Here is a 27649-nt window from a genome sequence, read left to right as displayed (position 1 = left end):
CTCAGGAAATGGGAGATTACCAAAGATGAAATGATTCACCAGGTTTATTTGCAGCTCCACTGAACCTTTATTTTTCTTGAAGTCTCTTTTTTTTTTTTTTTTAACAAATACCCTCATCACAAAAAAGCCATTGTTTGAATAAATGTGGACTTTTGAGACACAAGGGGATGTCAAAGGTTTTATCCTTCCCTTTTTTATAACACTGTCATTTTCTATTGAGAAGTGACAGTAAGAAAAACATCTAATCCAACTCATGCAGCGGTCAAAAACAGGCAAGCAAGAGAGTACTGAAGCAAGTGCAGTCAGAGAATGTTGTTTCATTAAGATGTGAAACTGGTTTGAAAAAAGAAGTTATCACAATAGAAAACTAAAATTGTACAGCTTGTAAAATCAAGTTAAATTAGGTGTGATATTATCAAAAGTCTAAGAATTCATCTGAAGCAATTAGTTGATGATGCAAATATATTCTATACAGTAATATTTGTATAGTGAATTATGGTCGTAATAAGCTAAGCATTTAATACTACAATAAAATGAACAGAAAAACACACGTAATCCACTTTTAATTCTAAAAAAAATAGAATAACGAGAATTCAATGAAGACATTCCAGATGAAGTAATTGTACCAAAAAAAAAAAAAAAAGAGAGAGAGAAAATGACTGAAAAATTCAATTTGCCATGGAGAACTTCAGATGTTTTTGTCTTAACATTAAAACTTCTAGCGGTTTGTGTGAAAACACAGACAGTAAACACACTTATATAAAGATAATTAGAACACATAAATCCAATAAACCATGATATGAGCTGCTATGTCATCTCCAATGAATACTATTATAGATCTCTAAGTACACCTTTGGAATGCAAAAGAAAAATGTTGACTTTATTTTTATTTTAACCTTTAGTAATTTAGACAATGCCCAAACAGTGTAACAATTTTAGAAGTACTTACCACACCCAAATACCTTAGTTTCAGTGACAGAAAGGAATTCAGTGTTCACACAGGGATAAGTAGTTCAACCCACAATTTATTGAACTACAAATCAGACTCGTTAAATGCTATGATAGTTAAATCTAGAATAAATCTCTGAAAAATATCTTGGTGAGTTCTTGGATGTCAAAGTATATAACACATTATTGGACTGTTGAAATGATTAGAATATGAAGTACCTGTCAAGGTTTCAACAATAAAAATATTTTTTAAAAGACCCTATTTGGTAATAAATTAGATTTATACAATTGATAATTTCAAAATAAATAAAATCTGAGTTGTAAATGCCTCCTACCCTCACCCCACCCCCAGCATACATACCTTAATTATATCATTTTCATGTAACACACAGTGTGTCTCAAATTTTTATGAGCATACATATCCCTTGGGGATCTTGTTAAAATGCAGGAAGTAAGCTGTAGGGCCCATTTCTAACAAGCTACAGATGAAGAAGATGCTGCAGGACCTTGCACCATCCTTTGAACAGCAAGGTGGCCCATTATATATTTAAGATAATTTCTGGCATAATGACTGCACAGTTTTATAGATTCAAGGCTGTACTATTTTGGAATCGAGTATAATAAATAACCAAAAACGATCACGAAAAATAAGTTTTGGAAGAAAAGAATGTTTAAGTGAAAGCTTAAGATACACCAAGTTGGCAATGTTTCTATTTGTCTGACACTGACACCTTTGAAACATTACAATATAAATCAAGATACCAAATTCTAGTAACTTTTAAAAATGAAGTTACTATAGTTTGAGGCTCTCCTTCAGTTAACTCAAGTCCAGAAAATTCAAGCCAGCACACTGCAAAACCACTATTAAAAATCTTTAACAGCAAACTGTCCATTTTAATTACTTGTAAACTTGCTTTAAGCTATCCCATCTCCTCCTCCTCTTTCAACAAACAAATGCTGCTTTTTCTTCTGTCTTGTAGCTAAACAGCGTGTAACACCCAGTGCCCCTCCCTTTAAAAATCGAACAAAATTGTCTCCAACCAAAGGACCCAATGCAAAAAGGTTGGCTTCTTTTATGCACTCATAGGTAAATGTATCTATTTCCACAGGATTACCCTTACATGTGATTGGCTGGCTTGACTTATGGCCTAGGTAACACCCTTGATCCTTCAGAAAAGACAGATTAGGATGAGAACCTATCAATACTACTGCTGCAGACAGCTTAAATATTTTCTTCAATCCAGAAATGCTTTGGAGAACACATTTCATGTCCGACTTAAAGGAAAGCACATGGTGCTCAGGAAAGCTGGTATAATCAGATAAAAGATTTGAGTCTACAGAGTATGACTGAGTACACATCATATGATAAACTTTATGATATTCAGGATACAGCTTTTTGGGAAGCTGTTTGAAAATTAAGCTTGGATCAGTTACTCGTCTGCGAAACACATGAATCACGGGAATATTACTATTGTAAGCACACAGTACTGCATCAGCAGCAGTAAGCCCAGAACCTACAATTAACACTGGATCCACTTTGCCACGCAACTTTCCTTTGTTTATAGCAGCTCCAAATTCAGGCATTGAATGAAACACAAAAGGAAAATCTTCCCCTTCAATTTCCAGATGGGCAGGAGAATCCAAAGTTCCAGTTGCCAGTGCTACATTCTCAGCAAAGAGGCAGAAGGGAACATGAGAACCATCAGCTATTCGCTGATAACCCCTGATTTCCCAGTTTCTCTTGATAAAGTTTGACTTCTCTATCTTTGTTGAAATATCTCTGTCTTGACTATCATTATCATCTTGATCTCTGTAGAGTCTTGATACGGAAGTTATGTAAGTATTCTCTCTGAAATTCTTCTGAAGACCCATGACTTTTACATAATGTTTATAGTAGCGAGCTATTTCCTCTGGCATAACTCGATCCCCTTTTAGGTTCCTAAAAAAGGAAAAGGACAAATATCCTATAAGGATACTACTTTCGGTTTACATGATTATTATCTACCTAGTAAGCTTTTATAGTTCTTTAATTCCGCTGGACTGTCTTAGCTATACATTATCCTAACACTTAAAAAAAAAAACAAAAAAAACCTATTTTTAGTTCAAAATCTTCATGAATTACTTTTAGTAAAAGAAGAAGAAGTTCCATGAGAGCAGAGACTATATTTAATGCATTTGTTTCCCCAATGCCATGCATAGTGTCTGTTCAAAGACACTGCTTGATAAACTTTCATTAAATGAAGGTATTAAAATGTGGATATTTGAAAATTGGACTACTTTATCTCACAATTATAATCTATAACTATCAACTGAATTATTTTCATGACAATCATTGAACAGGTCTAACTGTAATATCTATGCTTCTTAAAATTAAATATACCATCTTGAAATGAATTTTAATACACTGCTATTTTCCTAATAACTGAAAATAATTCAGATCTGTCTTTTTCTAAACAAAGTCATCTTACATCTAGGTAAATAATAGATGACATTTCACTCTATGTGTTTTCCTACTCATAAGCAGAGCTAAAACATAACTGTTCTTTATGAAAAACTTGCATTAGTCTATATGTCATTTTCCAGAGTTCAAAGCAACAAGCAAAATCCCCTGCCCCAATCAGAGATGAGAAACAAATTACTTGACATAATTCATGATATGAATGCTCCTCAATTTACAATGGGATTTATCCTGATAGACCAATCGTGTAAGTTGAAAATATTTTAAGTCAAAAATGCATTTAATAACAACTAGCTTACTGAACATCAAAGCTTAGCCTAGCTTGCCTTAAATGTGCTCAGAGCACTTCACTAGCCTACAGTTGGGCAAAATCATCTAACAATAAGCCTATTTTATAATAAAGTGTTGAATATCTCATGTGACTTACTGATTTCTACACTGAAAGTGAAAAACAAAACAGCTGTATTGGTACCCAAAGTATAGTTTATATAAAATGCACATCACTTTGGTACCACCTTAAAGTCTAAAAACCTTAAGTCAAACCATGATTAATCAGAGACTGTTTGTAACTTGTAATGGGAAGTTCACAAAAATTTTTCTTTTAAAATTTAATAATTATAATTAAGATTTAGAATTAACTTTCGATTTTTACTTCTTCAGGCATGTGTCACATAATTCAATCAACAAAGGACAGCATACACAACAGTGGTCCCATAAAGGATTATAAAGGAGCTGAAAAACTCCTACAGCTTAGTGACATCATAGCCATCTTAAAGTTGTGGTACAATTACTTTTTTAAAAATAAATGTAGTGTACCCTAAGTGTACAGTGTTTATAAAGTGTACCTTAGTGTACAGTAATGTGCTAGGCCTTCACATTCACTCACCACTGACTGACTCACCCAAAGCAACTTCTGGCCCTCCAAGCTCCATTCATGGTAAGTGCCCTTACACAGGTATACTATTTTTGGTATGGCACCTCATACAGGTATACCATTTTTAATATTTTATGTCATATTTTTGCTGTACTTTTTCTATATTTAGATACAAAAACACAATTGTGTTACAACTGCCTACAGTATTCAGTACAGCAACATGCTGTACTGGGTTGTAGCCTAGGAGCAACAGGCTATATCCTATAGCCTAAGTGTATAGCAGGCTATACCGTGGAGGTTTGTGTAAGTACACTTTATGATGTTTGCCCAATGAAATCACTTAACGACTCCATTCTCAGAACGTATCACCATCATTAAGCAATACATGGCTGTATTATCATCTCCATTTTACAGAATGGAAAATTGACTAGTTTATTTGTTCAGGATCACAATACTAGAAGTCACAGGGTCAGAACTCAAACTCCACCAATCTCTAGAGACCTAAGAGTCTTCTCTCAACACTATGCAAAGGCAGCAACTAAACCTAAATTTATCACAAAATGCATCTGCACATATCACTTCAACACAATATTCATAATTTAGAAAAGTAAATGCTTCTGGTACATAAATCATAAAGCTTTCTCTTTCTTACCCTTTTACAAAGTGAAGAATGTGTTAAGCAATTTCACTTGCCAACTTACGAAGATCAAGAACTGTACAACCTGCCTAATTTTACTTCAAGTTTCAAACCCATATATAATTCTTCTTAAAAATCTAAAATGAATTTTTTGAAAGGTTTAATCTCAATTACCCATGATGATATAAATTTGCTCTCCCTGAATTTCCTCAAATTAAGGAAAATTTCTATGAATTAACATGGTTGTGTTATCTAGCAGGAATTGAAGTACTCAAATGTTACATCCTGTTCTAACAAAGGTTATGTGACTTCTTGCTTCACTTACTGTTTTTGTGAGTAGTCAAATTAGAGTAGATTCTCTGTATTAGTAATTCTTCTCTAATATTTACTATCCTTGAAAATGACTGATAGGATTTTCATATTTCTTTTTAAATTTTGGGATCTTTCCCTTAAAATAAATACATTTATAATTTTCCAAGATGAGATTTCTTCTCAGTTCTACTTTTTTTTTAATTTGAGACAGAGTCTTGCTCTATTGCCCAGGCTGGAGTGCAGTGGTGCGATTTCGGCTCACTGCAACCTCGCCTCCCGGATTCAAGCAGTTCTCCTGCCTTAGCCTCCCGAGTAGCTGGGATTACAGGCATGCACCACCATGCCCCGCTAATTTTGTGTTTTTAGTAGAGACGGGGTTTCACCATGTTGGTCAGGCTGGTCTCGAACTGACCTCAGGTGATCCTCCCACCTCAGCCTCCCAAAATGCTGCCACTCTGCCAGGCCCTCAGTTCTACTCTCATACTTTTTTTAAAAAAATATGTCCCTTCATACCCAATTAGCCATCCATAAGCCAGATTCTAGTTTATCCATAATTTTAAATTATCAATCATACAACATATAGTCTTTACCCTAAAAGTCGAACACTTTAGGTATGCAGAGTTTAGGTGTTCATATAAGAAATGTGCATAAAGTTATATATCAACTCATAAAAATAAAGTATGAAAAATAATATATGGATGGATGAGAAAGTAACTAAACAGAGGATGATTTAACAAAAGAGTAGATAAATCCATGATTAACAAAAAGTCACAGGAAACCAATCTGCAATAATCCCTTACCTCTGTGCTTAGTTTTATAACATCTCTAAATGAAAACTAGCATATTATAATCACTGTTTCAAGGACACATTTTTATTTGAAAGACATGTACCTTTATATTCTTCAGCCATGACAAAATCACAAATATTTTGAAATTTTTCCACATTCTCTTTTTCAATGTACACCAAAGAATTTTAATACAGTTTAATCTTTACCTTCGTTTACTTGATACCCAGTCCTTAAATTTAAGTCCAGGTAGCTCCATCCAACTTCCAAAGCTGATTGTCAACATGGAGCCTTCCATATTCTATTAGAGTTAAAGAAAAAAAAAAAGTACAGTCAAAAAACAAGAAGTAACTTTTTTTTGTTGTTTGTCTATTTTTTAACCAAATCCATCTCATTTACAATAATTATGACTCTGGATAAGGTACGCTCCCCCAGTCCTAAATGGTTGGATAACTTACCTCAAAAACATTACTCCAATAAACTTTCATATGCCTTCATCATTTGATATTATCCCAACAACCTTCTTCCATATAGTTACACATTTAGAAAACAGATTTACAGTATTACCCAATGCCTACACAATGTTGGTAACTTTGGTCTATGATCAACATAATTCAGATGTACAATATTATGTCAGGGAAACAAAAATTCACTATATTCACTTTTTGAACAAAAGGAAGAATGTTCATTAAGTTCCAAAATTTTAGATGGCTTTCCATTTTAACTTTTTTTTTTAATTAGCAACAAAGCTTTTGCCCCCTTCATCAACTATAATTCTAAAATCTAGGCTGATGTGGATACAGCAGCATCTCTTCTTAAAGATACAGAAATAGGCAGTGGATGCCCGAGAAACATACCCACTGCTGAGGCACTGCTTGCCATCAAGCTCCTTTGACCTACTTATTTCTGCTTTGTTCAATACAAAGCAAGAAAAGTCCAAAGGCCAAGTATCTATTATATCTTGACCTCTATGATCTCTTTCAATCAACTCTTTTAGGCAGTGGCTTCTTTTCTCCTAACTTCTTGCCCTGCTTCTATAACACCCAGTTTGAAAAATGGGACATATTATTATTATTGTAACTGACTGACATTCACAGAGTACTTACTATGTGCTAGGCCCTGTGAAGCATCATTTGTGACTGTATACAAATCACCCAAGAAAGAGAATGTAGCAAGCTGCCACCCTGCTTTGAGGGAAGCTAACCCTGATACCAGGTTCAGAACCTGGAATCATCATAAAAGGAGCTGTTAAGAATGTGTTATTTATCGGAGATTATTTGGAACCTGAGAGTTTCACCTGTAACTCTAAAACCTTAAAAAAACCACTATTTCACTTTTTGACAACAATTTCTTAACATTATTCCCACTGCACAAGTTCTTCCAGTTGGTTGAGGGCCCTAGTGCTTTGATCTCTTTTCTCCTACCTTTCTTTTTTCCCCATGTAACCTATATGCCATGACAAGCTGTCATAGAGACTAGTATTAAAGGATGCAAACTAAATAGAAGTACTGTAGGAGCATACAGAAAGCATCTGGTTCTCCAAGGACACAAATGGGCTGAGGAGTGTACCAATAGAAAGGGAAAACATTCAAGGCCAAATAAAAATTCATGCGGCAGCTTAATAAAGACAGCGAATATGAATGTCCTTCAAGAAGACAAAAGAAATTCAGCCTTGTGCCTGATAGGATTAACTTAGCAGGCCTGCGTTGTTCCAACCTTTCACATTACCAAGAGAGGCCTGTCTTCAGGACCAAGCTTGGCTGCCACTTTCTCAGAAATAACTTCTGAGCCCTTGAATACTCTACCTGATGAGCATGGGTTTTGCATGCCTAAGGCCTTGGTGATGCTATACCAATGTAACCCTGAGAGTTTATCGTAACAATGTGATTTATGTGAATATCAGTTTTTGCTCTGGGAGGCAGAGGTAAGTCACATGGGAGCTGCTGGCCTATATGACTGACCCCACAGAAAACATCCCTAGACACCACACCTGTGACTTTACTACGATTGGTTATCTAGAAACTTACACTTGGACTCTGCCCCGTGAGACTTTTCCCATTGCTGATTGTTATCTGTATCCTTTCACTGTAGTAAAATTTAACCACAAGTACACCATCTTTACTGAGTCCTGTGAATCCTACTGAATCTTCAAGTCTGAGAATGAACTTGGACTCCCCAACAAAAGCATGCTAGAGAACAGAATGTCAGAGATAAAAAGAGGAATATGATAAGAAACCTAAGATTTACAATATTACCCAATGCCTACACAATGTTGCTATGTGAGATACATTACAAAGTCTACATACTATATGTTAGATGAATGGAGAGCAACTGAAGAAATTATGCATTGGTGTAACATCTCAGGTAATTTAGAAGGATGAGTCTAGCTTTGGTATGGATAATGGATTGGAGAAGACAAAATGAGTAAGAAAACCATTTAGAAAGGGTTTGCAGTAATTCTGGTGAAAGATAGTGGTGACCAATATTAGCAACAAAATAGATGGACCCAAAAATCAGAAATGAAAAAGATTTGGTGATTAATTTGAAATGAGAGTTGAAGAAAGAGAAATCAAGGAAGACTCTCAGGTTCCTGGCTTGAGTAACTACATAAGAATGTCATTTAATGACAAGGAAATTGAAGGAACTTGATGATAAAGATAGTTAGCTTTAGGCACATTAAGTCTCAGGACACCTGCAGAATAATCAAGGGAATATATGAGAAACAGCAACCTGGGCTGGTTTTGATTTTGGGAATTCTGATTTGGGAATCAATATCAATATGCGAGCCACTGAAGTAGGTAAGATAACCCAGGGAGAATGAAGAGCATGAAGAAAAGACCCAGGCTTGGCATAAGGTCTAGGAAGCACATTTTTAAAGAATAAGAGTCAGCTGGGTGTGGTGGCACATGCCTGCAATCCCAGCACTGGGAGGCTAAGGCAGGAGGGTCATTTGAGCTCAGGGGTCCAAGGCTGCAGTGAGCTATGACTGTACCACTGTACTCCACCCTGCGTGACAGAGTGAGACGCTGTCTCAAAAACAACAAAAAAGACAAGAATCCACAAAGGTATCAGAAAAGGAGTGACCAAACAGGAAGAAAAACAAGGAGACTGAAGAATCAGAGAACCTAAGAAAGATATTAACACTGTCAAAAGCTGCAGAGGTCAGAAAAGATAAATTTAGAGACTCATCATCAAATTAAGCAAAAAAGAAAGTTACTGACTTTCAGAAAAAATAGTTCCAATGGAAAATCAGTGGTAGAAGGTAGAGTGAATAAGCTAAGGAGCAGAAGGCAAAGCAGGGAGAAGGATGTATAGGCAACTCTTTCAGGAAGTTAGTTAGAAACCAAAGGATGAAGATCGGCTGGCACCTAAAATTTTTTTAAAGATGGAAATAATTTCAGCATGTTTACATACTGACCAATAGAAGCTGGCAGATAAACTGAAGATATAAAAGAAATGGGGAAAATCAAATAAATAATGTTCTTGGGAAGATAGGGATCCACAATGTAGCTGGAAGGTGAGCCTTAGATAGTAGTAATATCTCTTCCGTTATAACGGGATAAAAAAAAAAGAATTAGCATTAATGTGTAAGTTTTAGGTTTGAGTGTGAAATTGTGAAAGTTCAATCCTAATGGATTACATTTTCTCTGTAAAATAAGAACCAAGAGCACTTTTATCTCAGCATGAAAGAGAAAAAAGAGATAAAGGTTTGAAAAGAAGTTAGTAAGGAAATATCAAAGCTTATAGTAGTGTTTTGGCCCCAACTGAGAGTAGAGAATATTTTCACAGTTGTGTATTTTTTTTTTTTTTTCTGGGGGTCTGACTGCTCAAGAAAAGATAAACTGGATAGTTAGATGAACTGCCTATCTGACAAACCCATGTGATACAAGGACAATGGGTTAAGGGAATTAAAGAGAATAGTTAACTCAATGGACTATAGAAGCTGGGCTGGATAAGTAATATGAAGATCACAGCCTGGAGCACGCTCTGTATTCAAAGATTATGTAGAGTGTGCATAACTGGGTGATAAGCTTGAAGAACAGGAAACTGTGATCAGAAAGGAAGACATTGGAGATTTTAGGTTTTTACAAGTTGAGTAGTTATGAGAGGTAAGATCTACGATGGAGCCACTGGAGTGAGTAGCCAAAGAAGAATACAACATCGTTGAGAATGAGGAGACCAAGAAACTAAAAGGTTAAGATCTTGGTTCTGTGTCATGTTTGTAGAGGTAAAATTATTCAAGGTGATAATAAAACTTGGGATATAATGGAAGACCATGAATTAGGTGCCACAGATTCAGTAACTAGAGACAGTCTGGAATGGTAAAAAAGTCAGAAATGGACACAGTCTGGAGACAGTCTGGAATGGTAGAAAAGCTAGAAAATGGCATGACCTGTTCAATGGAACAGGGCTTTTTAACAAGCGCATAGGGGTGTGAAGAGAAGACCAACCTTATTAGCCAACCTGATAGGACATGGGGCTATGGGAGAATGAATAGGCTCCACTTCAGAGGGCTGCAGTGGGAATGGTACCTTTAGGAAATAGCTAGCTTTCAAGAAAGGGAGCACAAGCAGCATCTGACTGAATGGTTAAAGATACGGCAAAGCAAACAAGTTGTTTACCACTAAATTGGTTCAAGGGGCCACAGAAAGTTTGGAAGAGAGAAGAGTGATGAGATACTAGATCACAAGAGAAACAGAACTATATGAAGATAAGTAGGGGAGAGGGGTGATGACTCAAGGAGTTTACATCTTAAGCCACGACTCAGGTTAATTAGGATGTACATAAACTATAGCAAGAGAGATGGTCGCATAAACAGATAAATAGTACTACAGGCGAGCACAGTAAGATTAAGATATGGAATGCAGATAGGATCAAGTAATTATGTCTGGGAACATCAGGAACCTTCACAGAGGTGATGACTGACAACTGGTACACAGCTGAAATCTTACTTACTTACAGCCCTATTCTAGTGAATACATGCCTGAAAAAAATCAGCAACTTTTAGGTATATTTTAACTTTTACCACTGGCTCAAAACGTGTTTTTGGTAATCAGGGTTTATCCATACTTTAACTTTTTTATACTTAAGTGAAAGAAATGAAACATCAATTATCGCCTGCACATTCTTCAAAGCAGAAAAATGTTAAGTAAAATAAAACCTCAGGAATTCAGAGAAGGCAGTCTAAATGCCCTTCCCACCTCCAAATACAATATGGTTTTTTTTTTTTTTTTTTTAAAGAATGCTACTAATTAACAGCAAATATAAACACTTAAGTTTTGGGCATGACAGAATTATTTCTTATCTTGTATTGGTGGCTTCACAGTTACAGGCATTTGTCACAACTCATCAAATTATACATTCTAAATGGATGCAGCTTACTATAAATAAATTAAGCTTAAAGTTGATATTAAAAAGTAAACATCATAAAACTTAAGCTAAAAGCAACAATTTGGTAGTTGCTACTCATGATTAAAAAGAGAATACCAGCACTTTGGGAGGCCGAGACGGGTGGATCACGAGGTCAGGAGATCGAGACCCTCCTGGCGAACACGGTGAAACCCCGTCTCTACTAAAAATACAAAAAACTAGCCGGGCGAGGTGGCGGGCGCCTGTGGTCCCAGCTACTCGGGAGGCTGAGGCAGGAGAATGGCGTGAACCCGGGAGGCGGAGCTTGCAGTGAGCTGAGATCCGGCCACTGCACTCCAGACCGGGCGACAGAGCAAGACTCCGTCTCAAAAAAAAAAAAAAAAAAAAAAAAAAAAAAAAGAGAATAAAGATTTTAAAAGAAACCCATGATGTATTTAATCTAGGAATGTCCTGATACCCTGAAACAATCATTTTATAAACATAAACAACTTTTCAGATGTGCAAAAGTGCACTAATATACGAATAGCCAACTGAAGTTTCTACTAAAAATTTGGTATGTGATATATTAAAGTTCCCATGAAGTCTGTAATTTATAACATAGCAAACTAAATTACTTAACATCAATTTGTATAACAAATGAACACTCACTACACACTAGACACAGTGTTAACTACTAAGAACACAGGAAGGATGAACAATTATTACTGGCCCACTAATGAAATGTACTGAGTGACTCTTTAATTCACTGGTTCTCTGGTTTAACCTCTGCTATGAACTGAATTGTATCTACCCTCAAAATTCTTATGTTGAGGTCCTGACCCCCAGTGTGATGCTTCTGGAGACGGGGCCTTTGGGAGGTAATTAGGGCTAGATGAGGTCATGAGGGTGGGTCCCTGAGAATGGGATTACTGGCTTCATAAGAAGAGAAAATTTCTCTCTCTCTCTGCTATGTGAGGACACACTGAGAAGGCAGCTATCTGAAAGCCAGGAAGAGGGCCTTTATGAGAAACTGAACTGGCTGGAACCTTCATCTTGGGACTTCCAGCCTCCAGAACTGTGAGAACTAAGAACTAAGTATGTTTTTTAAGCCATCAATTCTATGGCATTTTGTTATCACAGACAAGCAGACTAATACAACCTCCTTTATGTTTTTCACTTAAGATTCTGAAAATGTGAAAAAATAATGGATACTGCTTTGAAATACTACGTGAGATTCTGTAAAGTCTAAAATGAATAAGTGAGTTTTAAATTTTTATTAAACAAAACATTCTTAAAATGTCTTCTAAATAATTCTTGTAAGAGAGTATAGAGACATGCTTATTCTAAGACTGTACCGGTAATAAAATTTGGCTTGATTTACTGCTACTAGTAATAAACCCATATTTAACTAACTGAACAGCATTAAAATTCTTCTCAAATAAAAATGTTATAAACATCATATATAACATTATCATAATGCTTAAGAATCAACTTGGTATTATCAAGACAAATAATTCACATACACTAAAATGCTGAAAAATATACTCACATGCCAAGCTCCACCAGGTGGACCTTTACCAAGAACTAAGTGAGGGATATAATGATGTTGCTCTAATTTCCAATGCAAAACGGATGGATAATCATACCCAAAGTCAGCATCTGGATGAAGAAGTGTGTCGAAAAGCACTGCAACTGGATTGGATGATCGGCCCTCAAGGCCCTCAGACAAGTACTCTAAGTCCTGAATGAACAAAAGGGAGATAGAGTTTGAAAAAAGCCAGCATTTCCCAGATAGTATATTCTAATGTCTACCATGATGCTCCGATGATAAAAAGCAGTACTCCCAAACTTGACCAGGGCACCTACTAAATCTCCATTAAGAAATAATTCAGAAAACTCTGCTCTAATAAATTCAAGAAAATAAACAGAAGTAACTCAGAATATATTTACGAATCTAAAATAAAAATTATATAAGGTGTTATTTAGAATAAAGGGTTTCAACTAAGAAACAAAGCTTATATAAATAAAAACTAGTCTTGTTTCAGCATAAACAACTTTTTTAAATTGACATGTAAGAAATAATACCTGATCAACAATGGAAAGATGTCTTGCTTCTTCTAATTTACTATTTAAGATTGTATTTGGGTGTATTGCTTCTGATGATAAATATGGTCTGTAGCCTGATAACATATAAGAAAGGCATATTCCTGAGGGTCCATTTCCTATTAAAAATAAAAGGTGGAAAGGGGTAGGTCATGCATCTTAATACTCTCGTTCCTTGGCTTTTTTCCTACTTTGAAAATGGCTCTTTTCCCTCACCAATTCTTCCTTTTCTAATCTCTTAAAACCAGATATTTCATGAGATTTTTACCTTTGCCTTCTTTCTTATTTTCTTTTGGGAATCTCACCTACTCAAGGCTTCAACTTTCTATGCTACTGACATCCAAAATCAGTTCTCTAAATTGACCTATTTCCCAAGGATATATCCCACATTTCCATTCTACTTCTTGACTCTACCTGACAAGAGTGGCCCACTAATAACTGAAACATAATGTGCTCAAAAGCAAGCTCATAAGTCCCTTCACTGAGGTGCCCTCTCCTTCAAACCCTATCCTATCTCAAAATATGGTACTAGCAAACTTCTAAGTTAATCAGTTTCTGGTTCTAAACCTAGTGTGCCCCCCATATCCTGTCAGTTGTCTTTGCTATTCTCATTCCTGTACTTTCACCTAAAGGACAAGTCTCCTACTGTTTCTCTGCCCTGAGATTCACCCACTTCCAATCATTTCACATACTCCATTCAGATTAAGATTTGGTAACACACAATCCTCATCATGTTAACCTTCCATTCTAAAGGTCTTAGTTGTTTGTTTCTGACTATCCAGTGTTCTCCATTTGAAGTAACTTTTGCAAAGATTATGACAGTGAGAGAAATCTAACATGGCTGACTCCATCTTGCTTCTAGCTTCAAAGGCTGGCTGTCTTCACTCATTCCTAGGTATAGGCAAAGCTAACCATGGAAGGAATTTATAGTTTAAGGACGGTAACAGTCCTTCCCAAAATTAACCTGCCTTTCTAAAACTAATGAAAGGCCACAAAGTTAGGATTATGAGAGGTGCCTGAATTCTGCTAAGATGTAGGCAGAGTGTCTATAATTTTGTACTGCTGAAAAGTCATGTAGCCAGAGGTCACAAGATGTGTGACTTCCCTAATTGCTCTTACAGATAACATCGCTATTGTAGATCCTGAGGTTGGCCTTTTGAAATGTCTTTTCAGACTTTTGCGTATCTGATGACTGTCTGACTCTACTGTTCCCAAGATTCAAGACTCAGACCCAAGACTCAACTGAACCAGTCCTGTGGCTCCCCACCGAGAGCTGGACTCAGTATAAGAGAACCATTTTTGATACCCCAGCATGGCATCCCCAACCAATCAGCAGCACCCTATTTCCTAGTCCCCTGTTCACCCAACTATCCTTGAAAAATTCTAACCTCCAAGCCATCAGGAGGGATCAGGAGTTTTGTTTCATTTTTTTGTTTTGTTCTGTTTTGTTTTGAGATGGAGTCTCGCTCTGTCACCAGGCTGGAGTGCAGTGGCGCAATCTCAGCTCGCTGCAACCTCTGCCTCCTGGGTTCAAGCGATTCTCCTGCCTCAGCCTCCCAAGTAGCTGGGACTAGAGGCGTGTGCCACCACACCCAGCTGATTTTTGTATTTTTAGTAGAGACAGGGTTTCAGCATGTTGGCCAGGACAGTCTTGATCTCTTGACCTCGTGATCCACCCAACATGGCCTCCCCAAGTGCTGGGATTACAGGTATGAGCCATTGCACCCGACCAATCAGGAGTTTTATAAGGAGACTAATTTGAATAACTGCAGTTCTCTCAGATGGGCTGGCCTTGTGTCAAACTCTTTACTGCAATGCCATGGTCTCAGTGAACTGGTTTTGGCTGTGCAGCAGGCCAGAAACTGCCAGGTGATTACACACATTCGAGTCTCGACCATCTTTCCAGTCCTAAATGTTGATATCACCTTCCTATATGTTTATATGCTTTAACTAAAACCAAACTGGATTACTTGAACTACTTCCATTTATGAATCAACAATTCCTTTATTCTGGATTGCCACTTCTTTATTATCTCTGCCTTTCAAAAATTTAATCAACTGAGAGAATTGCTAGCCACAAAGAAAAAATCCTGTTCCTTGCCTAATATGTTACCCCAAATAAAATATACTCAAAGATGTAAGAAAAGTAAAACCATAAGAATACTAGAAATAGAGAAAGCAGAGGAATATTTCAACTTATAATACTAGAATAGGAAGCCTTAAAGACTGAAAGAAAAATAAAAAAATATTTAGAACTAATCTTTTTTTTTTTTTTGAGACGCAGTCTCTCTCTGTTGCCTAGGCTGGAATACAGTGGCGCAATCTCAGCTCACCGCAACCTCCGGCTCCCGGGTTCACACCATTCTCCTGCCTCAGCCTCCCGAGTAGCTGGGACTACAGGTGCCCACCACCACACCCGGCTAATTTTTTATATTTTTAGTTGAGACAAGGTTTCACCCTATTAGCCAGGATGGTCTCGATCTCCTGACCTTTTAATCTGCCCACCTCGGCCTCCCAAAGTGCTGGCATTAGGCCCAGCCCTTTTTTTTTTTTTTTTTGAGACAGTTTCACTTGTCGCCCAAGCTCTCACAATCTTGGCTCATTGCAACCTCCACCTCCTGGGTTCAGGCAATTCTCCTGCCTCAGTCTCCCAAGTAGCTGGGATTACACCACCACACCCGGCTAATTTTTGTATTTTTAGTAGAGACAGGGTTTCACCATGTTGGCCAGGCTGGTCTCAAACTCCTGTCCTCAGGTGATCCAGCCCACCTCGGCCTCCCAAAGCTCTGGGATTACAGGTTTGATCCACCGTGCCCAGAGATTTCCCAGACCTATCCCCCAGAACCTGCAAATGTTACTACACAGCAAAAGGACTTTTAGATATGACTAAGGATCCTGAGATGGAGAGTAACCTAGATTACCCAGGTAGACCCAATCTAATCAGAAGAGTCCTTAAAAATAGAGAACTTTTCTCAGTTGTGAAAGGGGGACATGACAATGAAAGAAGGTTAAGGAACAACGTTGCTGATTTTGAAGCTACAGAAGGGAGCCAGGAAAAGGAAACATTCTTCCCTAGAGCCTCCAGAAAGCAATACAGTCCTGCCAACACCTTGATTTTGGCCCAGGAAGATCCACGTTGAATTCCTGACCCACAGAACAGTAGAATAATACACTCACATTGTTTAAAGCCACTAGGTTTGTGGTAATTTGTTACAGCAGCAACATAAAACATATATTAATTAGCTCTTTATGCTCAGGCTGGTGGTGCCATTGTCAACAGTAATGACACTATATAAATATACATGAGATTAAGCTACTCACAGCTAGCTGAGGCAAAATGGGGATAGGCTGTTTTGTGGGGAGTGGAGTGGGCAGGTGCAAATGAAGGTTAAGTTTTTCTTTTCTGACCTTCCCACAGCCTAGCCACACAAGAAGACAAGGTTCCTCCATTCATTCAGGACAGAAAACCAAGGTTAGACATAAGGGGGAAAATGAAACATAACATTATGGTCCCTGATATCTCTTGGTTGAGAACTATTACAAAAACTGTCATTTCTATCATATACTGTAGAGGAGAATCTAGTATAGAACCTAGTATAGAAGAACAATCTTGCTCTCCTCTTTTCCTTCCTTTACAGTATCTCCCACAAGCCAGAAGACATGAATTTTCTCCCCTTCCTACTAACTTTGAAACAAACTATCAAAGAAACATAGGAAGTCATATGCCACCAAGCCACCTATATTCCTTAACTCTCTCCTTTGTCTTAGTTAGCTTCACACTATATTCCTTGTCTGAATTCCTCGCGTTTGTATATTAGATGAAAAATATACATAACAGGTAATTAAATGCATGCAATAAAACTAAATTATACAAGTTTCTAAATCTGAATTAGGTTGTATTAATAGTTAAATTTTTAATATCTTATATGCCTATCTGTTGAGGTGATACAAAGGATATAAAATAGTGATGTTGTGGTTAAAGTAATTATAAACATCACCTTAGAGTACTGTAATGTCATTGCTAATTGAGCACCAGTTACTAACTTGCACAAGTTACTCAATATCTGTGTCAGTTTCTGTCTGTATCTGCCCTACCAACATCGGAAGTCTACAAAGTTGTAAGGTATTATCCAATAATATACATAGAACACTTTTCAGAGCTCTAATAATAATATCACATCACCACGACACTGTCATACAATTAATACAAATGTAGGAGGTATTTTAAAATAATGTAGTAATATCAGTTCTTCAGTAAAAAGACACTGCATTTTAACATAGATGCTAAAATCAGATAAACCAATTACTCTCCAAAGATTTGGTTATTAGTTTTTTAGCATATCAAACCACCTAAGAACACTTTTCAATAAAATCTTAAGAACTTGTACTAATTGTAGATTTATAAAAGTATTAAGGGTCATAACTGTAATTTTAGAAGATAAAATACAATAACTTACCTATTATTACCACAGGAAAAGTCACTGATGAATCTTCCAGTAAAGAAGTTTCTTCAACTAATGGCATCGCTTTAACTTTTCGCCCCAAATTATCACCAAAGTATTGCACTAAGGAATTAAAAATCTCTCCTTCAGTTTCAGTGTCACTATAGTTTCTTTAAAAAAAAGGGAATAAAAAGAGATATAGTCAATATAGCCTTTACAAAAATCAATCTCTACTCTGAGTTGATTTTGACATAAAATATTTTAATCGTTCCATAAAAGAAGAAAAATAATCCTTCCGACTAATGCTTTCAAATTAATAGCTTCGCTACATGTCAACCTATACCAACTTGAAGGCCAAATATCCCCAATATTAATAGCTGCTTTTCTCAACAATTCCAAATATTAATAGCTGCTTTTCTCTCACAAGTATCTTGTAGTCAAGTCCCTATGAAATAAGCAGCTCTCTCATGATCAAAGACAGCATTGTGTTGGGGAGTTCATAATTCTCTGAAACTAGTCTAGAAAGGGCTAGTTTCTCCTCTACATTTTTCTTTTTAAAAGGTGAGTGCATTAAAGACAATATATAGTCATACATGTTTTAAGAAAAAGTTATGGTATTTATACATTATAAATTGTGCATTTTGGTATAAGAAATTAGGTTTATACATTTTTACTCAGAAATGTATTACATATATACTATATATATACTTATTTTATTTTTTTTTTGAAACAAGGTCTTGCTCTGTCACCCAGGCTGGAGTGCAATGGCGCAAGCATGGCTCACTGCAGTCTCCACCTTATGGGCTCATGTGATCCTCTTGCTTCAGCCTCCAGAGTAGCTGGGGCTACAGGTGTGCCACCACACTTGGCTAATTTTAAAAATATTTTTTGGTAGAGACAGGATCTCGCTATGTTACCAAAAATATATTAAATATATTTCAAAAATATATTAAAATTATATCTTAATGTTATTTTCCAATTTTTCTTTCTCAACTGGCTCTCTAGAAATTAGTTTTGGCATTCTCACATTTTCATGCAATACATGGAGTATCTCCTGAACACAGCTAATGTTCTGCATTATACTACAGATTACTTTAGAATAGAATCCCTTAATTAATTTTATCTTCATACAGTCAGCAACAACCACAATGTCTGGAAGTATTAAATTAAGTACCTACTAGTGGGTGTGTTTATTACTACTCTGAAATGATAAATAAGCATGGGATGGATCAGTTATCTCACAGGATTGAACTCACTGATCCCAGAGGAGGTTGACACAAAGAAAAGAATCAAGCAGAGACAGGAATTTCTACTTCCCTATAAACTTCAGAGTTCCCAATCTACCCTAGGATAGGGCAGACTTATTCAGGACACACTGAGAGCTTTCTTGAAGCAAAGAAAGTAACCTGTACCCCAATTATTTGGTTTCCTCTTACATAGCCTCTTTTGACCAAAACAGACACCAATCAGACATGGCTACTAAGGGAAAACCCTTCTCACAGTGCAAGCCTACCCTTGGGAGGAAGTTTTATATGCTCAATCCATCGATTTCTGATTCATTCCAACTACTGCCTCTGATCAGATCCAGATGCATCGGCTGTCTTGCCTGTGCCTGCTTACACCTCTTGGCAACTGCATTTAACATATTTTATATTCTGCTGTGTCCCTGATACTTCTCCAAAGTAGGTGCAAAGGTTAGGTTCTCCTGTATCTTTGGAGGCTTCTGATCAAAGTCAGTTTGATCAGAAACCCCCAAACCACTGCTCAAAGAAATCAGAGATGACACAAATCACTGCTCAAAGAAATCAGAGGTAACACGAATGGGAAAACATGCCATATTCATGGGTAGGAAGAATCAGTATCATTAAAATGGCCATACAAATTCATACAAACTGCCCAAAGCAATTTATAGATAACATTGCTATTCCCATTAAACTCCCGATGACATTCTTCAAAGAACTAGAAAAAACTATTTTAAAATTCATATGAAACCAAAAAAGAACTTAAATAGCCAAGGCAATCCTAAGTGAAAAGAACAAAGCGGGAAGCATCACCTTACTTGACTTCAGACTATCCTACAGGGCTACAGGAACCAAAACAGCATTGTACTGGTACAAAAACAGACACATAGACCAATGGAAGAGAAAACCCAGAAATAAGACCACACATCTGCAACTATCTGATCTTTGACAAACATGACAAAAATAAGCAATGGGGAAAGGAAAGGATTCCCTGTTCAATAAATAGTGCTGGGATAACTAGTTAGCCATTGGCAGAAGATCTAAACTAGATACCTTCCTTATACCACATACAAAAAATAACCCTAGATGGATTTAAGACTCAAATATAAAACCCCAAACTGTATAAACCCTGGAAGACAACCTAGGCAATACCATTCAGACGCCAAAGGCAATTGCAACAAAAGCAAAAAAAAAATTGACAAATGGTATCTAATTAAACTAAAGAGCTTCTGCATAGCAAAAGAAACTACCAACAGAGTAAACAGACAACCAACAGAATGGGAGAAAATGTTTGCAAACTACGCATCCAACAAAGGTCTAATATCCAGCATCTATAAGGAACTTAAATGTACAAGAAAAAACAACCCCATAAAAAAGTGGGCAAAGGACATGAATGGACACTTCTCAAAAGAAGACATACATGCAGCCAACAATCATATGAAAAAAAGTTCAACATCACTCATTAGAGAAACGTAAATCAAAACCACAATGAGACACCATCTAACACCAGTCAAAATGGCTATTAAAAAGTCAAAAAATGACAAATGCTGACAAGGTTACAGAGAAAAGGGAATGCTTATATGTTGGGGGGAAGTGTATTAGTTCTGCCATTGTGGAAGACAGTGTGGTGATTCCTCGAAGACCTAAAGACAGAAATACCATTCGACCTAGCAATCCCATTACTGGATATATACCCAAAGGAATATAAATCATTCTATTATACAGACACATGCACGTGTACATTCACTGCAGCACTATTCACAATAGCAAAGGCATGGAATTTCTCTCAACATTTTGTAGTTTTCAGTGTACAAGTATTGCATTTTTTATTAAATTTATTCTTAAGTATTTCATTTTTTGATGCCATTATATAAATGAAATTCCTTTGTTAATTTCATTTTCAGATTGTTCAATGTTAATGTATAGAAATACAATTCACTTTTGTATGTTGATTTTGCATCCTGCAATACCACTGAATTTATATATTAGGTCTAGTAGTTTTTTGCGTGTGCAGCCCTCAAGCAATGAAGAACCAAAGTTTAGTTTATTCAAATTTCCTACACATTAGTTTATCTAAATTTACACAGTACAGGTAATTTGCTCTGATTTTTCAGGAGCCACTGGTATAAACTGTGTGATAAACTATTTGCCGTAAACCTGCCTATTATTTGATAGTGGTTTAACACAAAGAAAAACAAGGAAACAAAAAACAGAAAGTGTGATTCAATGGTTTTACATAAAACATTAATTAAACAAGACTTTCAGTAATTATTCTTTCTAAAAAATTCAGAGCTTAAGTTGTAAACGCAGTATTGCTGTACAAGTTTTATAGTACATGCACAGTATATCACAAGTCTATGAACAGTGTTAATCTCTAGATTTCCAATTTGATATTCTATTTAAAACAACTTATTTTGAGTAATAAAAATCCACTTTTTCTTTGAGACACAAATTAAAATTGGAAAATATGTACAATTACATTTAGCAACTACTAAAGAACAGCACTTTACGTGCAAAATTAGTTATTCTATTGTTAGGAAGCAAGTTAAAAGCCTATTTGATATTTAAGACGCTTTTAGAGGCCTTCCATTTTTTGTTTTTGAAACATTACAGCACAAAGTTTCAGAGAACATTTCAAAGGATGGTGTAGACATAGTATCTGGACAACAAAAAGACTTTTTCTATACTATAGCACCAGCACTTGTTTAAATGATCATTCAAACCAAAATGAAATGCTTTACTAACTGAATTTTTAGAGTCTTTGGAACCATGATCCTAAAATTTATCAAATGTATACTACCACATGGAAAGAAGGTTCTAAAGCCACAAATGAAGTCAGTCACACTCTTCATCTTCCAGAACACGAAAGATGTTTTTTCCGTTGGAAAATTAGGACAGCTCTCTCACTACTTATCCATTGAGATGTTAGACAATACAGATGTCACAACCTGTTTTATAATCTGTATTTTTTTTTTTTTTTGAGACAGAGTCTCACTCTATCGCCCAGTTGGGGTTCAGTGGTGCGATCTCAGCTCACTGCAACCTGTCTCCTGGGTTCAAGGTATTCTCCTGCCCCAACCTCCCTAGTAGCTGGGATTACAGGCACACACCACCATGCCCGGCTAATTTTTGTGTTTTTAGTAGAGACGGGATTTCTACCATGTTGGCCATGCTGACCTGAACTCCTGACCTGAAACTGCTCGAGAAATAGCATTGGTAAATCAGAAACATACTCCTGAAGGAGCTGGTAAACAATTAAAAAAAAAAAAAAAAAACTTTAGACACAACAGAACTGTTTTTGGAATAAAAAGTGTGGTTTATTAATCATAATGTTTATCTCTGGCAGCTAGCTTGTTTTCCTTTCTGTCCCTCAAGACCAAAACATAGCAAATACTTTGTTTTCACTTCCTACTCCAAATTTCTGTGCACAGCAGGAAGCAAATGGTATTCACGACCCAGAGTTAGTCAAAAGAATATGAATTATACACTGTATTTCAAAAGGTGTCAAATAGCTTTCACACAATATTTTCTGAAATGCATGTTAGTTTCTCATGGGCTTTATTTAGTTTAACAAGTTTCACTAGGGGAACCTATTTCCTAAAACTTTCCATAGAGAATCTGATACTCTCAAACCGCTGTCTTAGTCAACAAATTTACCTAAAAGTTAAAATCAAGCAGTTTATTATATGAAACTATTTTTCCTTAATATCCACAACTTAGAGACTCATTCTAAACTCATTGAGAGGTTAGACAAGCTTGGATTATCACTACTACAAAAGAAGTTCCGAACTTTCTCTGTGCCTTACATCTTTTTTACTATAGAATGATGCTTCGTCCTTCTCTGAATACTGTTCTTAAATATACATACACAGGATTTACAAGAAAACCAATTCTATTAAAACAATCATAAAAAGTAAACGTGATATATATGTATATGTGCTTCTCCACTGCATTCAATAAATTCAGTAATGTGTTACTATAATTTTGAATAAGTATACACAGTATTTCTATATTTACAACTGCAATGTGATATAAACATATTTAAGATCTCTACTGATGACAGTCACACATACTACTGTGATTTGTTGCTTATATTTGTAACTGAATATTAGTTTTTAAAATTTAGAGAAATGATATACCTTTCTTTCCATCTAAGTTCATGTGCTACCTAAATTCTATCTAGAAAACCCGTAATTTAGGAACGCTTGATCAGAATTTCGTATTTTACCAGGAAAGAAGTCTTACATAGAATTATTCCGGAACATCAGTACATGTAAAGCAAGGTACTAAGGTATTCCCTAAGCTTAACAATTCTTCACCCCAGGGTTAAAATCAGTTTCTAATGTCTGGTCTTTCCACCAATGACTGAGGTGTTGACCAAATGTGCTAGATCTAGAAAACATACTTTTATTTTAGAAACGTATTATTTTTTATCATCCCTAAAAACTTTCCCCATAAGGTGAGTGTAAAATCGCCTCATTCTTTAAATTTCTACAACACACACGACTTACCAAGGCTAACATCTTAACCAAGGCAGAATCTATTTGTAACTAGATGACATTGAAATGTAGTTCCCTACCTTCCTCCCACTCATTACATTATTTAGAAGACTTTTTAAGAAATAATTTTTTTTAGGGAGGCAAGCACTTCGTAGATCCCTTCGCTAAAACTTTGCACTACTGCGAAGTCTCAGCTCCCCGTAACCGACTCAGCCCAGGCCTAGCCGGTCCCGCAGTCCCGTGACCCGTGCGGTCCAGCGCGGGAAAAGGGAACAACAGCACAAGGCTCCCCGGGGCAAGGACCCCGCCACACCGCACCCCACACCACCCCCACGCCCAGCAGGACGGCCGAGGCGGTAGGAACGCTGCGGTCCAGGCGCTCGCCCTCCACCCCGGTCCCGACTCCGGCCAGGCCAAAGAGCTCGAGAGCGGTGCATCCCCGCCTGCTCCCCTCCCATCCCCGGCGAGGAAGTCACCTGAAATGACCGGCCAGGGAGCAGCGGCAGCACCACACGGGCATGGAGCGCTGCGCGAGGGGCGCCCGAGCGCGGCCGCCGTGGCCGCCTCCGCCTCCCCCGGCGAGGCTGCCCGCTCCGGGCGCCCGCTCGCTCGGGGTCGCGGGGTCTGCCGGGCGCCCCTGCCCCGCACCTCACCGTTGCCGCGGCTGCCCCGGCTCTGTGGCGCCGGAGTCCGCCTCCAGATAGCGGCTTCCGCTCCTCGCCTGTGGGGAGCCAGGCGCCGAAGGCGGGTGATCTCCGGGCGCCGCGGTAGGGGCGGAGCAGGGAGGGGACGCTGCGACGGCGGCGGCGGCGGCGCGCGGGCCCCTCCTCGCAGGTGCGGCGGCGGCGGGCGAAGTCTGCGATTGGTGGAGCCGGGGCCTGGGCGAGGGGCCGGGCCTAACGGAACCGAGGCTGAGCGGGCAGGGAGCCGAGGTCTGCCGGCAAACAGCGCGGCCCCAGCAGCAGCAATCGGGACCTGGACCTCGGTCTGCTCCCCGCCGCCCCTCCGTGTGCGATTTGGTGAGCCTGGTGGGTGCGCGCCGAGAGGGCCGAGGGACGAACGGAAGGAAGCTGCTGAGAACTCGGGCCACCCAGATGGCCCGGCGGAGGTCCCGGCGTAAGGCGCGGCCTCGGCCACCTCGCCGAGGACCCCAGGAAGGGTCGAGCTTCCCACGCTTGAGAACCCACCTTTGGGTATTTCCTCGCGCTGCTGGGGTGCAGACCGCGGGAGCTTCCGGGTGCCTCCACCCCTGACTCCCGCATCACAGTCACCTGGGGGACTCACCAAACCACAGGTGCCCGGGACCCGCCCCCCACGGTTCTTTTATGGAAGTCCCGCTTCCGGGAAGAGGTCATCCTCTCTTCTTTATGACTCTCAAACACACACAAGTGTAGGAATTACCAGCACGCTGGGTGAAAATCCAGGTGCTCAGGCCCGCCCCAGACCACACCGGTCTGTGGGGAAGGGCGGGAACGCTTGCTACTTTTTAAGCCCCTGCAGGCGTTTGTGATGCAATAGAGAGTTAGAAAAGTATTAAGTAGTGAGTGTCCTTATTCGGTTTGTCAAAAATTAAAGGTGGGGAGGACAAAACCCAGGAGAGATTGATTGCATCTACTTTTCTACGGAAATGGTTAGCTCCGCTTCCAAAACAGCCGTAATTATTTTTGTGCTTAAAATACACGTACGTTTATATATTTCAATATAATTTTGTAAAACAAATGTAAGTTTTACTGAATGTTGTCACTGAACAGACTTGTAATGAGCAGGTATTTTAGAGTCTTGGCAGCTTAAAAGAAAATCAGGACTCAGACTGCCACCAGGGTTATGCAATCTGAGAGTATATTAACCACTTTTAAGAATTATATGTTTTTCTTTTTTTTTTTTTTTGAGCTTTTGTCGGTTCGACGCACTCATTTCATTTGAATGTGGTTGGTTCTGAAAATGAAGCATGTAGATACTTTTCCATTAACATACATAACAGCATTTTAAAGTACCTAAATTCCTTTTGGAAGGCCGAGGCTGGTGGATCACCTGAGGTCAGAAGTTCCAGACCAGTCTGACTAACATGGTGAAACCCGTGTCTACTAAAAAATACAAAAACTAGCCTAGGGCGTGGTGGCACGTGTCTTTAATCCCAGCTACTCAGGAGGCTGAGGCAGGAGAATCGCTTGAACCCGGAGGCGGAGATTCAGTGAGCTGAGATCAGGCCACTGCACTCAGCCTGGGCCAAAGAGTGAGACTCCGTCTCAAAAAAAAATAATAATAAAATAAAGTACTTAAATTCCGAAAGCAGTGCTTAAATCTGCAGCGCATGTACTAAAATTAGAACAATACAGAGATTAGCATGGCCCCTGCCCAAGGGTAACATGCAAATTCGTGAAAGGGTTCCATATTTTTAAATATATACACCTACTATGTAACCACACAAATTAAAAATAAACACATAAATTCCTGAAAGTTATGCCAATCTAATCCAGAAAATTCGTTTAATTTTTTTATTTTTATTTTTTGTGGGTACATGGTATATATATTTATGAGGTCCATGAGATTTTGATACAGGCATACAATAAGTAATAATCACATCAGGGTACATGGAGTATCCATCATCTCAAATATTTATCCTTTCTTTGTGCTACAAACAATGCAATTATACTCTTAGTTATTTTTAAATGTTTAATGAATTATCGTTGACTATAGTCACTCTTGTGCTGTTAAATACTAGATCCAATTCTGTCTATACTTTTGTACCAATTAACCATCCCCACTCCACTCCTTAATTCCCCACTACCCTGCCCAGCCTTGTAACCATCATTCTACTCTCTCTGTTAGTTCAATTAATTTTTAGCTCCCACAAGTAAGTGAGAACATGCAAAGTTTGTCATTCTGTACCTGGCCTATTTCATTTAACATAATGACATCGGTGGCATCCATTTTGTTGCAAATAACAGGATCTCATTCTTTTTTATGGCTGAATGCTACTATGTTGTGTACATAAACCACATTTTCTTTATTTGTCTGTTGATGGACGCTTAGGTTGTTTCTAAATCTTGGCTGTTGTGAACGGTGCTGCAATAAACATGGGAGTGCAAGTATATCTTAGATATACTGATCTTCTTTCTTTAGGGTATATACCTATCAGTGGCGTTGCTGGATCATGTGGTAGCTCTATTTTTAGTTTTTTGAGGACTCTCCAAATTATTCTCCATAGTGGCTGTACTAATTTACATTCCTGCCAACAGTGTACAAGGGTTCTCTTTTCTCCGCATCCTCATCAGCATTTGTTATTGCTTGTCTTTTGGATATAGGCCATTTTAACTGCGATGAAATGATATCTCATTGTAGTTTTGATTTGCATTTCTCTGGTGATGAGTGATGTTGAGCACCTTTTCATATACTTGTCATTTGTATGTTTTCTTTTGATAAATGTCTATTCACATCTTTTGCCCATTAAAAAAAATTTTTTTTTAAGACAGGGTCTTGCTCTGTCACCCAGGCTGGAATGCAGTGGTTTGATCATAGCTCACTGCAACTTCGAACTCCTGGGCTCAAGTAATCCCCCCCACTTCAGCCTTCTGAATAGCTGGGACTAGAGGTGTGCACCACCACACTCAGCTAAATTTTCTTTTTTTTTTTTTTATTTTCTTTTTTGTAGAGATGGGGTTTCTACAAAAAAAAAAAAAAAAAAAAAACAGCCTGACCATGTTGCCCAGGCTGGTCTTGAACTCCTGGCTTCAAGTGATCCTCTTGCCTTGGCCTCCCAAAGTGCTGGGATTACAGATGTGAACCATTGTGCCTGGCCCTTTTGTGCTTTTTAAACTCAGATTATTATAATTTTTCCTATTGAGTTGTTCAAGCTCCTTATATATACTGGTTATGAATCCCTTGTCAGATGTATAGTTTGCAAATATTTATTTCCCATTCTGTGGGTTGTCTGTTTGTTGACTGTTTCCTTTGCTGTGCAGAAGCTTTTTAACTTGATGTGATCACATTTATCCATTTTTG

General features: G+C 37.9%; 1 protein-coding gene and 1 non-coding gene across 3 annotated transcripts; one reads left to right on the top strand and one right to left on the bottom strand.

Annotated features, from left to right (window-relative positions):
• Nucleotides 1-43: 43 nt before the first annotated feature.
• OSGIN2 (oxidative stress induced growth inhibitor family member 2) lies at nucleotides 44-25089 on the bottom strand. Of its 2 annotated transcripts, none has more exons than XM_033203721.1 (6): nucleotides 24835-25089; nucleotides 17923-18077; nucleotides 13449-13585; nucleotides 12913-13104; nucleotides 6224-6315; nucleotides 44-2887 (listed from the first exon to the last, which is right to left on the bottom strand). In XM_033203721.1, exons 2-6 carry the CDS (start codon nucleotides 17987-17989, stop codon nucleotides 1864-1866), a joined length of 1512 nt encoding a protein of 503 aa, XP_033059612.1. In that variant the 5' UTR covers nucleotides 17990-18077; nucleotides 24835-25089; the 3' UTR covers nucleotides 44-1863. The 2 variants fall into 2 exon arrangements, with proteins under 2 accessions (XP_033059612.1, XP_033059611.1); XM_033203720.1 differs by lacking the exon at nucleotides 24835-25089 and adding an exon at nucleotides 24124-24820.
• Nucleotides 25090-25939: 850 nt separating this feature from the next.
• Nucleotides 25940-26044, top strand: LOC117079754. The gene has a single exon (XR_004435597.1). It is a non-coding gene; the product is annotated as a U6 spliceosomal RNA (small nuclear RNA).
• Nucleotides 26045-27649: the final 1605 nt, after the last annotated feature.

The sequence above is a fragment of the Trachypithecus francoisi genome, unplaced genomic scaffold (assembly GCF_009764315.1).
Source record: "Trachypithecus francoisi isolate TF-2019V2 unplaced genomic scaffold, Tfra_2.0 Lachesis_group7, whole genome shotgun sequence".
NCBI classification, from domain to species: Eukaryota; Metazoa; Chordata; class Mammalia; order Primates; family Cercopithecidae; genus Trachypithecus; species Trachypithecus francoisi.
This window is presented reverse-complemented; position numbering and strand designations above follow the sequence as displayed.